Genomic DNA, 13,600 nt, shown 5'->3' with positions numbered 1-13,600 from the left:
TTGTTTTGTTATACACATTTTATTCCCCAGAAGATCACGTGTGTGTATACAGAGCAAACGGATTGGACATACGTTTTTCAACTTACAAGTTTTACTCCATTATAAACATAATTAATGAACACACGGGCTTGAGGTCTCGAAAAAGAACCTAGACAGTTGACATACATACATAGAATTAAATGAGAGAGATGAAAGGATGATAAAGTCAGAGGGATAGTGATTCATGTCGTCTGGAATGTAAAATTTTAATTAACAATGGTGATGGAACAAAACGTAAATATGTTTCTGAATCTTTTTCTGTTAATAGTACATTTCTGCAGATAAATCTTATAAAACTAGTTCCATGAATTTACTCCATTCCTGTAACTTATCTTACGTTACAGTATTTTCATCTACATTACTGTCCATTACAGACCATTACTGTCCATCACAGTGTTTAGTGAGACCGAAACCGCTACACGCAGGGAGCATACTAATCTGGGAACCAGACTATTGGTTATGTCGTTATGTAGTCTGGTTCCCTGCTTAGAATGCTCCCTAGGTTGCCATCCCCTATGGCAATGCAGGGAGCATAATAAGCAGGGAACCAGACTAGTCGTTATGACGAAGAGTAAAGGAGTGGAGAAAGGTCAGGGAACCAGACTAGGCGCAATTGTTCTCGCCAGAGGTCGCGAGAGCCAGCGAGATTTGTTCGAACGTTTGGCGGCAGCGGTCCAAATTAAAGAAATATAGACATGTCCTCAAAGAAAAAGAATCCATTGAATGATGCCGTTAGTTATTTAGTAACGGGTATGGTTCTTGATTTGCGATGTACATATGTAAGCCTAAAACCATCTTGCTTCGGTGAACGGTGGGCGCGAGGGAATTCCCAACTGTCATAATATCGTAAATATTCGTTGGAAAACAGTCGCGGGGAGTTGTATAGCTGCGATTTACTCGTCACACACACACACACACACACACACACACACACACAGGTGCTCGACGCGAACGCGATGTTGATGAAAAAAAACAAACAAAAAAAAACCAATAATATGAAGGAAAGAAATCATACAGAGTGACAGATACCTTAGATTACCCCCATGACCCGTTCTGACACAGGACCCTCTCTATCATACTAAATAAGATCGAAGGTACGTAACTTTCAAATACTTCGTTCCACCCATGACCCTCGACTTCCTAATGCTATTTCCGTCTTTAAAGGCACACGACCATACTATATGGTTGTTTTACTCCTGAGATATTTTTCTATTCATCAAGCCATCATTGACCTCTCTGGGTTGTACCAAACTGAAGTTACGTGCACCGAAACGTGTGATTTTCGCGAATTTATACTGCCGAGAAAAATACATATACTGTATATAAAACTTCGGGAGCCACACCACCACCTTGTTATATCCCAATTTGTGTTATAATGGAGTATGCTATAGCAGGGTCACTCTGTACTTGTTGGTTAAAGAAAAAAAAACTTGTTCGAACTATTGATAAGTTGGGACGAATCGTCTTTGTTCCAGATTGACTATAATCCAGCATAAATGAAAAAGAATGAACTCTTTTGTCCTGGGATGGATTATCCAAAGGGCAAAGTGCCCAGTGCCCCCAAGGCTCAGTGGACCCCATGTATTATCTAATGATTTGAAAGTGTTGTTAATAGTACTGTAACCATCTTTAGGGACAAGACAGGATAGCTATGGGTCCCTATGTTGGCTATACCCAGGGCCCCCAAAAGCCTTAATCTGGCCCTGCTTTTGTCACATCATCACTCTTTTGGTTACATCCATATGCAACACAATGCACCATATTTGCTGTACAAAAGCATGATCATACAATATATCAGGGATTGTCCTGGGCTTCGCCAATGTCGCAAATTGCGATTTTTTTTCCTTATTGGCGACAAAAATATCCCATCTGGCGATGTTTTTGGCGACATACTTTTTGGTTATTTAATTTGTACATACAATCATGGATTTGGACTGGATAAATTAAAAGGGAGAACGAAAGGAAGCCACAAACTTGACTAAGCAATGCATTGGAATCAATCTGTTACGCAAACGATCCTTTGTTCTTATTGACAACCCCATCTTTACAGTGCATTGTTACATCATAATCTGCTTATGCTGACATCTGGGCTGAGTACTGTATGCTGCGATACAGTCAATCATGCTACCGCACAATACCTACAACTGACTGACTTCTGAAGACGCGAATAGAACAGATACATGGCTAATCCTTCTGGGTATTTTTTATACATACACCAATACAATAGTTTTGCTGAACCTTCATAGAAAACTGATAACCTTTGAAGTACCGACTACTGTGTATAAATACAAAGCAAATGGAAAAAATCTCAATCACAATTACATCTGTCGCCAGTGCAGCATTTTACTCATTGATCTTTTCCTTTTGCCATCAGTCCCGTGTTACGGCTGCAGAGACTTAAACTCCGCAACAAGAAATAGCAAAAAAAAAACAGTTTTGCATAATTAATAATAATTATTTATTTCTCAAAATACAGGAGTGAAAGAATCCCTAAATTGGGTGTGAATTTATGCTTATATATACGGTCCAATATTGCCAGGTGTTGACTAGTGTCAGTTTCATTGGTGGGAATGGAGATCCTATTTTTCTTGTCGAGAAAATTTATACAGCATTCAGTGATCATTCTTGGGATTTAGGAAGCAATTCGCTACAAGCTTTGTGAAGCTAGCCATAAAGGGGGAGGGGGCTGCTGAGAGACTACTGGTGTCACCTGTCAGCACTGAGGACTGTGAACGTGGATTCAGTAAGATGAACCTCATAAAAACTGACATCAGAAATAAGCTCTGCATCTCATCTCTCGAGAATTTAATGAGAATCAGCATGTACAGATGTGAAAAATTAGACTTTGAAATTGCATTCAACAAGTGGGCAGCCCTAAAATCGCGACGGATCTTCATGTAACACTTTGTAACATTTTGTTAATGCTTGTTGTAATTAAAGTATTAACTAATCCATCTTTTGTAATTTTCATTGCCTGTTACATTATAGACTAAATTAACACTTGGAAAAATGTACACTACTTTTTTGGCGACACTTTTGAAAATTGGCGACAAAATATTGAGGTTGGCGATTCTTTTGGCGACAGCTTTTTAAAAGCCAGGACCATCCCTGATATATCACATAGATATTTACATGGGGAAATTAAAAAACTTGAATGGGTAGGTTGAATAGAAGTGATAAATGTATGTCATATCCATATTTGGCATGCTGAAACTACTGATTGTTTACGGAGATTGTTGAATATTTTTTTCATTTTAAAAAGTGGATTTTTAAATCTAGTTAAACATTTGTAAGGTGTGCATACATAACAAATGCGTTTGTTTATAACTATAAAGATATCACACATTTGTACAATATAGGTGGCCAGTCCCTTTAAATCATTTGGACCAACCTACAGTAATTTATTTCCCAATGTAACCAGAACCACATATTTTTTTAATTTGACCTTATGGCTCATCCTCCTGAATGGAAAGTCATATCAACTTAAGGTTTACAGTATTATCTATGTGGTCAGAAATGGTGCAAATCTGACATCTGGACTGACTACCACAGCTGTCATCTTGAAAATCTTGTTATCGCTACTCCTGAACAGAAAGTCATATGGGGATTGGGTTTTCACCACAAGACACCTTAAGGTGGCGCTCTACAGTTTCGCATTTTGCAGAGGGTTAGAATTTTAAAGAAAAAGATTTTCCTCAGCTTTCCTCACAGGTTATACTGGCTATTTAAAAATGACCATGTATATCTTAGGTATAATTGAAAGGACCTTTAATTCCCTTTATTTTGGTGTATGACTGATGGGTGTAATATGGGTTATAGAGTATACAGTTTGGCCTTACGCCAGCTGTGCACCTTTCAAAAAAGTGCTAGCTCCACTTGGTCATTTTCACTTCCTGAACTTCAGAGGTAAATTGTAAAAAAAAGAGCCGATAACATTTTTTTGCATTTTATATATTTGGTAATTCATTCATTGCACTTTCATAAGCTGGTATTGTCTAGTCTGGCAAAATTCATTTTCCCTATTTTAATAGCTGCTATCTTGTACTTTAGACTAATTCAGGCTAATTATTTTAGCACAAGGGAGCAGTCATTTTAGTGAGCAGTGTGCTTAGATCATGTACATTTTCCAAAAGTAAAATATCCAAAGAAATATCATCCACATTACATTAATGTAGCATAGAGGTGTGCCAACATTCTCTCCATTGTGCATGTTTTAAATGCAAACAACTTCATCTTACATATGTCACTCCCTCAAAAGTACATAAGAACTGGTGAGCGCCCCCTAAGTTGTCTAGATGGCCCTAAATGAAAATGGTGCCTCTCAGAGATCAGTCCCCATAGCAGCCATCTTGATAGTCTTGTTATTACAACTTCAGAACTGGGAGCAATACCAGCATGAGGTTTTCAATGGACTACTTCTTAGTGTCTAGTTGGGTTTAAATAACAATTGTCCTGATATCCAGGATGGCCACAGTGGCCATCATGAAAAGTCCTGATATCCAGTATGGCCACAGTGGCCATCATGAAAAGTCCTGATATCCAGTATGGCCACAGTGGCCATCATGAAAAGTCCTGATATCCAGTATGGCCACAGTGGCCATCATGAAAATTTTATTGCTAATTTTTTTTTTATGAGAAGTCTTATCAACACTAGATTTTCACGAGAAGATCTTGTGATGTCTAGTTGGTACTAAGTGAAAATGATGCCAAACTGAAATCCAGTATGACCACAATGACAGCCATCTTAAAAATCTTGCTTTTCTTACTCTTCCTAAATGGAATGTCATAGCAGCATAGGGTTTTAACCAGGAGAATAATTGTGAAATCTAGTTGGTCCTAAATGAAAATAGTGCCAGAGTTTGACTTCAAGGACATAATCAAAGTCTACCACTAATTCTCATGATGGTCATATCAACATGGGTTTTTAAGAAAAGTATTCTAATGGTGGCTGTCTTGTTTTAAATGACACTGGTGCCAATTTTTCATCCAATATGTCTGCCACAGTTGCCATTTTGAAAATCTTATTGCTTAAGAATGTCAAAGATGGTTTTAAGTCTAAGAATATTTCTTCTTCCAACTACTAATAGACTGCTTTAGTGGCTCGAGCATCTGTCTCAGATGTGGGAGGTCGTGGGATCGATCCCTGGCCGAGTCATACCAAAGACTTGCAAAAATGGTACTAACACAGGGCTGAGCAAAATTTTTTTAACCACTAGTCCAGGACAAGTGGTTTCAGAAAATTCACTAGTCCCACCTTTCTCTTCACTAGTCCCACCTTACTTTTTTCACTGGTCCCAAAATGGTAATCATTTGCCGAGATTAGATGAGACGTATGTACTTAATCCATAGAAAAAAAAGTAATAATATACAACATAATTATTTCTTAAAAGAATTTAATTTTTCAAAAACATTGGTTGTTATACATTTGGCTTCTTCAGGTTCATGTATATATGTTTTAGCTGATGGATTTTAAAATATGTCCGTGTATATGTCTGCCACCTGCACCAGCACTAAGCCAGCAGTTGATAGCTGTGTCTGGGTTAAAGTCCTCAAGCTCTGGTCCATTTGCACAAATGTTCATTAGCATTTGTAAACTCTTTTGGCTTAAGGAATTCTTTAAAGAAGTCTTGATTAAGTTCATTGAACTAAATCCTCGTTCACACTCAGAAATAGCTACCGCACACTCAGTATCCGTCTTACGTTTTATCCCTCCATTTTCAAACAAATTTACCTTCGCCAAATCGCCGTTATTACCTTCCTTGCGAAAATAATTTAGCAAACTCATTTTATCCACAGAGTAACTATCAGCTTGCTTGACAACTACTTGTAAAGTGATCATAACATCAATTTTCTCTTTTAAATACATCAGTATAATCAGTTATAAATTAAAGAATCATTACTGTCATTTAATCAGTTCATAAAGGAAACCAACACTGATATCGGTAAGGTAACTTTCATTAATTTAATTACACTGACTCGCTGGATTAAAATCACAGTGAGCCGCTCGTTATGATCTAGATTGAGTAAACTCATTGCAACAAAACTGCTTACAACACTGCTAATTGATCATACTGGCTTTCTTTTGTTTGACATGTTTTGATTTGCCGATAATTTGGTCGCTTAGCCCAGTATGCAGTCAAGCATTAACAGGATGTAAATGTATACACGAAGAGAGGTAGAATCAAGTATTCAGTACACCCAGAGGGCATGATTGGCCAAATAAAGGTAGATATAGTGATTAAAGCACGAAAATAAGGACTAGCCCGACTTTTTTAAAAAGCACTTGTCCCGGACTAGCGACTTGGAAAATTTTACTTGTCCGACTTCAAACATGACTAGTCTGGGATGTTGGGCTATGGGATTTGCTCAGCCCTGTAACATCTCCCTTGCTTGGCGCTCTGTATTAAGAGGTTAGTGTTAGGACTGGTCAGCCTGGTGTCAGGGTAATGTGAATGGGTTCAACGTCATGCTACATGTCTGCGGCATGATGCCCCAATGCTGGACATCACTATAAACTGCCACATTGCTGACATCGTAGCAATATGACTGAAAAATTGTTTAAGCTGCATTAAAAATCCAGATCACACACAGTCACTCAAAAATGGTTTCAACTCATTGGTTGAGCATCGGGCTCGATGAAGTCAATCCTGCTCTACTCTTCGCTGATGAGTCCGATACAAGATGCGCATGTCCTGGAGCAGTGTTTACAAGGTTAAGTTAAAAGGTAGGAATGCTTCTATCTTGAATTCTTGGAAATTCTTTTTGGACAGTTGAGCATCAATTCTATTGAGGGACTCTTGTTATTTCATTCTTAATCTGTTTAAATTGATTATGGAAGGTCTGAGTCCTACATCTAAAATCTATGTATTTTTAAAAATAAAATTATGATATTGTGCTTAAGCAAAATTTCTCACCCCCTCCTGGCTTTTTACTCTCGAAAATTACAAAGTTGATCACACAAAATAATTGGTCCTCTGTAAGAATAATCTTGAAACTGTTGCAAAATGTTGCAAAAAAAATTGAAATGGGGGAGGCAATACATATATATTTAGGAACAAGTGTCTCACCAGTGTATCCCCCAGGGGGGTAAAATTGAGGGTAAAAAATACCCCTTGGTGTCAGAACTGGGGGTCAAATAAAAAATGTGGGGGTCAAAAATGTACTGACAAATATTCCTCTGACTCTTATTTTTTTTATAGCTTGAAGTAGGATAATGCAACTTGCGTAGCATACTCTCTCTCTCTCTCACTCTCTAAACATACAAATAAACCAACATGCACAATTAACAAACAAATGCATTGTCCATTCAAAGAATAATTTTATTGGTTCATTTTTCTTTTAAAGTCATACTTTTAACAGTGTCTTTATAATCTTTTTGAAGCAATATTATAGACCAACACATTACATACAAGCCTAATAAATCTTTTGTAACCAGATGGCAGTTAATTTACTGCCTGTCATAAAATGTGTGCTATCATTGGTTTCATTGTATTTCGTCTTTGAACAAATTTAGCAAGAAATCAAGGAGGCGAATGATTCATCTTGTTTCTAATAAGTTACACTTGAACTTTAAGATCTCTATTTTATTGCAGCAGAGTTAAAAACCAACAAAATCTGCACTGACCCCCTGACTTTATAATCCAAATAAACGCATTTTTCTCAGCAAGTTTACTGATTTCTTTTTTGTGAAAGAATGTCTTGGGTTATAATGTGTTCTCCAGATATCTTGTGGTGAATGAAGGCAGATTTTTTAAAATTTTTAAACCCTGTCATGAAAGGATTATTCACTTTTGCAGTCCTTGCAATGATGCGATCATAAGTCACACCGGTAATCCTAACAGATGTGCCATATTACAGTCAAGGGAATTATTTTCTCTATTTTTGATTAAAGTTAGATTCACAGTTATTCTTTTGTCTTCTGCTTCTTTCACTTCTTTGCTAATGATTCTTAGTGCACGATGTTTTAATCTGGAGGTCACTTTCTCGTCCAACAAACATTGAGATTATACATAAGGACGACATTTTGCTGAACTCGATGGAAATCACGCGAGAGCTCGTGAAAGTAGGGGAAGCTACTCCGTCATAACATTGCCTGTGCTAGTCTGGTTCCTTATTTCGAATGTGCCCTGCGTTGCACTTCACTTTATGAATAGAGGAGCGCAATGCAGGCAGTAAACAAAGCGGGGAACCAGTCAGTGCCTATGCTGGAAGTACACACGATGCCACCCTTGTCCAATGCATTGGATATTAAATAAATCCTGATTGCATTATGCAAATCCTTTGCGTCAAAAAAGCGCACGGCAAAAAAATGTGCGTCAATTTTCTCTAGCATGCGTCCCTGACGCACAAATGTGCGTAAAGGGAAACAGTCTCACAAAACAAACTGACTACATATATGATGTTCTTGTTTTGTATGCCAATCATGATAAACAGGCCATTTTTTGCTAGTGACCCACTGCTTTTACAGGTAACAGTAATGAAAGTATATTTTTCAGGAATATCTCACACAACTGGCAACCAATAATGATGCTTTTCTACAAAGTAAAGTTGGAAAGACTTTACTTACTCTGGTGCCTTTTCTTTAATAAATTCAAATTCTCACAAAAGAAATGGACATGGTTTAAAGTTTTGTTGGTCTAAATTTCATTTAGCTGGAAAGCAGTAAAAGCCAGGAATGTCAAAATGGGGTTCAGTTTAAATATTATTCTTTAATGAAACGATTAAAAGTATATTATGCCTATTGGAACTGTAAGCAACGTTTCGCTTCATTCAAGAAACGTATACCCCATATGAAACTACTTGAACGTACATCGGCATACCTTGACTACCGTAGCATTTCATCAAATTCAAATGTATGTCAGCATAACATGAAAAGGCATCCATTTACTAGTGTCAGATTTTGATTCCACCAGGATAAAAACAGCACAGTAAGTATATTAATTACATATCAATGTGTGGAAGCATGTCCATATCGGCTACCAAGTGTGTGAGATATTCCTGAAACTTTCACTACTCATTTCGATGTCAACCGACATCGGAACATGTTATACAAGGCCATTATTTGGGTTGTAAGACGCAACACTAAAACATAAATAACATGTGATATGTCTTACATTGTAAGACTAAGAAACAGCATGTGCATGAGTTGCATGAAATGGGCACCCAGATGGAATAGTGTGCCCAGTCAGAAGGTGCAAGAGTGCAGCACATGCATCTTTGACATTAAATACTTAAGTAAGGCAGGGATCGTCCTGGGCTTCGCCAATGTCGCAAATTGCAATTTTTTTTCCTTATTGGCGACAAAAATATCCCATCTGGCGATGTTTTTGGCGACATACTTTTTGGTTATTTAATTTGTACATACAATCATGGATTTGGACTGAATAAATTTAAAGCCAGAACGAAAGGAAGCCATAAACTTGACTAAGCAATGCATTGGAATCAATCTGTTACACAAACGATCCTTTGTTCTTATTGACAACCCTATCTTTACAGTGCATTGTTACATCATAATCTGCTTATGCTGACATCTGGGCTGAGTACTGTATGCTGCGATACAGTCAATCATGCTACCGCACTATACCTACAACTGACCGACTTCTGAAGACGCGAATAGAACAGATACAATTAATTGTATGGCTAATCCTTCTGTTTTTTTTTATACATATACCAATACAATAGTTTTGCTGAACCTTCATAGAAAACTGATAACCTTTGAAGTACCGACTACTGTGTATAAATACAAAGCAAATGGAAAAAATCTCAATCACAATTACATCTATCGCCAGTGCAGCATTTTACTCATTGATCTTTTTCTTTTGTCATCAGTCCCGTGTTACGGCTGCAGAGACTTAAACTCCGCAACAAGAAATAGCAACAAAAAAAAAACAGTTTTGCATAATTAATAATAATTATTTATTTCTCAAAATACAGGAGTGAAAGAATCCCTAAATTGGGTGTGAATTTACGCTTATATATACGGTCCTATGTTGCCAGGTGTTGACTTGTGTAAGTTTCATTCGTGGGAATGGAGATCCTATTTTTCTTGTCAAGAAAATTTATACAGCATTCAGTGATCATTCTTGGGATTTAGGAAGCAATTCGCTACAAGCTTTGTGAAGCTAGCCATGGGGGGGGGCTGCTGAGAGACTACTGGTGTCACCTGTCAGCACTGAGGACTGTGAACGTGGATTCAGTAAGATGAACCTCATAAAAACTGACATCAGAAATAAGCTCTGCATCTCATCTCTCGAGAATTTAATGAGAATCAGCATGTACAGATGTGAAAAATTAGACTTGGAAACTGCATTCAACAAGTGGGCAGCCCTAAAATCGCGACGGATCTTCATGTAACACTTTGTAACATTTTGTTAATGCTTGTTGTAATTAAAGTATTAACTAATCCATCTTTTGTAATTTTCATTGCCTGTTACATTAATAGACTAAATTAACACTTGGAAAAATGTACACTACTTTTTTTGGCGACACTTTTTGAAAATTGGCGACAAAATATTGAGGTTGGCGATTATTTTGGCAACAGCTTTTTAAAAGCCAGGACCATCCCTGAGTAAGGTATTGTCCAACTTTGGTGATTGTTGTAGATGTTGTAAATAGTTACATATGCATTAAAATGTTTTAAATCGGTATTTGTTCCTGAAAATCAGTACTTTTTTCATAATCAGTCAGTATTTTTATACTTAGGGGTTGGCAGCTATGATGGTTAAACTAAAAAATACAGATCTGGAAGAGGATGGCACCTGGAAAAAAGGCAGGGTCTCTGCTAGGCTTCGCAGTTGTTGCCTAATGCGAAAGAATTTTGGAAGTGGTGCTACTTTTTACTGGCTGGCAAAAGTTTCTAGCAACAAATTTTTATAAAGTAATTTTATTGTTTTATTGATATAAGCGACTCAGGCCACTTAATACTTGTTTTCACTATCTGCGTCAGTCACTGGATCATGTCGGTAGGTGATAAATAAGACGTTATTAGAACTTGATTGCAGCTAACTGCAAGTTATGTCAGTTTTGAGAAGCAGTTAAGTGTGATTGCTGTAGTAGCTAGTAAGGAATGACTAAGGGATATAATCCATTGTTGAACAGGTTGGTAAAAAGATATTATGTCATTTGTACATGTTGTTCATTCAGGTTTATTGAAAACTGAGTGTGAGACGCACTTGGGGCTGCTTAGTTTTTATGGGATTATTTATTTAGATAACACGTTTTTGTGGTCTGAACTTAATTGAGTAATGCAGAATGTCACTACAAGGATGAAGAATGTAAAATTTACTTTAAGAAACAAGTCTGTATCAGGTTCAAAGAATATGACTAATCTAGCTCTGAAAAATAGATTTACATCCAGCTGCATCTGAGACAGCTGCCAGGTTTCTTGTTGACCCTATTTCTACAGTAGACTGTGAGGGGGGTTGGTTCAATCAGCAGAATCTGGTCAAAACAAACTTTCAAAATTCTATTGATATATCTATGATGAAAAATTTAATGAGACTTTCTATAGATGGGCCCAGTGTTGCAGATTTTGATTTCTGGAAGACATTTAAGAAATGGTTTGGGGAAAAAATGAGGCGGATACTGATGAAGTGTCAGTCACATTGTTCATAAAGACAAGCAGTATTTTGTATTATCAATTATAAATAAACATTCTTATTCATTCTTGCTTTTCATATGCTGTACATTCAACTTCACGTGTATATAATGGTATTGTTATATTTATTAATAATTATTCTTGTGCTTTGAAATGTAATAAAAACATGTAAAAACTGTTATTGTCATGTTAAGTTGTTTATATAGATTAAAAATAGGGTGAATATAATGTTATGTATGTATTTAAGTCCCTGCATCATGGCATAAAATGACTCCTATGGCTGAAAAGTGGCTCCAGATTTTTTAATTTGATGAATTTCATAGCACAAAAATTTTTTTTTCAAGGGAGACCCTGAAAAGGCAGTACTTAAATCTTTTTAATGAAATTGGGATAAAACTTTTATCAGCAGGCACTTGTAGAGATGAAAAATATAATAGTCTGGGCATTTGACACTTTTTTAGGGAGAAGTGACTTCTTTTGGACAGAAATAGGGGGAAGTGGGAGCAAAGCAAGAAATTATATATATTTGTGTGTGTGTGTGTGTGTATGAGTGTTTTCTTTCTCTCTTTTTAATTTTAATTACGTCCTCTGTTTCTCAGTTTGCATTTAACTAAAATCTGTGTTTTATATTTCATACTCATTGTATTCATACGTGTATGTTTGGATTGAGATACATGCAGTGTATTTTGGCCATATGACTTAAGAAGTGCACAGCAGAATCTATACATTGTAATTAAATTTAACCGATAGGAATAACAAGATATGAGTCTTGTTATTTCTAGTTGGTAACAATGCTTAATGAACTAACTTTTTTTTCTAAAAGTTTTTAAAAAAATAAATAAAATCGCAGTAAAAAAAGATTTCTGAACTACTTTAAAATAACCCCTGTAATATTTACATTGGTGCAAATACACAAGTCACTTCATACCATGCTGTTCATCATAATTTCATTGTTATTGATAAAACATTGCTATAACTTTTCCGAGATAGCACAATGAAGCATTTAAGTCGATATATGACTGAATTAGACCCTTCTTTCCAACTGAATTGACATAGCCAAAAACACGTATTGCACTATGTGAATGCACTTATTTTCTTAATATTACCATCCACTCTCTAGCTTTGTTACAGTAATCCATGGATAGAACTGCATAAACTAACATCAGACTTCCGCATAAACTACAGTCTTCTAAAAAAAATCGCAAAGCAAATTTATTTTCACTTTCCTTATAGAAGAAAGTGAAGTTTACATTTTTCAGGTGATTTAGTCCCCCACTTTGCTGGCAGCACAATCCCTCATGAATACACAGAAGGAACTGAATATCACTGTAAATTTGTAAAGTTTGTTCAATAAAAGTGAGCTTCTGAATATTAATTAAATTAAAATTAAACTATGTCACACAACAGTTACTGTTTTATTTCTTTGTTTGTATGGACAAGCAGTACATTCTGCAGGACCTGTGATTTATCTGTCCTTTTTGGTTAAAAAAATCTTTGACGAACGTATATGTAAATAAAGACATTGATCCCCCCACCACCTAAGACTACATGGGAGGGATGAAAATTAATACTACAAGGGCGTATTGAATAATTGCACTGTTGTGAAATTTCACCTAGATTTGTATCATGGGGATAGGATAACTGATGATAAACAGAGGGTATCACAGTAATGGTGAAATTTGACCCATTAGTTATAAAGGATCCAGTAAAAGTGATGAACAGACAGAGTGTATGAAAACATCCCTAGCGTTATTTACAAATGTATGACAATGATTAACTATAGTCCCTAATTTTCAGCTGACAGTAAGCTGAGAATAAAAGGAAATGAAGCTCTACATATATCCCTAGAGGTGATAGAGAAGACTGCTACCAGTTTGGGCCTCTCCCCAGAACAAATATTACAACTAGTGGATGTAGCAGCCAGTGGGAAGCAAGGTACATAAAATTAAAGCTCTCTATAATTCA

At 36.4% G+C, this 13,600-nt stretch overlaps 1 protein-coding gene across 1 annotated transcript in view; it reads left to right on the top strand.

Annotated features, from left to right (window-relative positions):
- Positions 1-689: 689 nt before the first annotated feature.
- The window catches only part of LOC149798926 (centromere protein I-like), a 104,287-nt gene continuing 91,376 nt past the window's right edge, over positions 690-13,600 (top strand). The window contains exons 1-2 of the mRNA XM_089957004.1: positions 690-789; positions 13,433-13,570. Coding sequence (XP_089813130.1) covers positions 735-789; positions 13,433-13,570 — 193 coding nt within the window. The 5' untranslated portion in view covers positions 690-734. The remainder of the gene's footprint in view (positions 790-13,432; positions 13,571-13,600) is intronic.

This window comes from Sinohyriopsis cumingii, chromosome 5 (genome assembly GCF_028554795.1).
Source record: "Sinohyriopsis cumingii isolate HCF-2022 chromosome 5, ASM2855479v2, whole genome shotgun sequence".
Classification (NCBI taxonomy): domain Eukaryota; kingdom Metazoa; phylum Mollusca; class Bivalvia; order Unionida; family Unionidae; genus Sinohyriopsis; species Sinohyriopsis cumingii.
The sequence above is the reverse complement of the archived record's forward strand: the minus strand, read 5'-3'. Positions and strand labels throughout refer to the sequence as shown.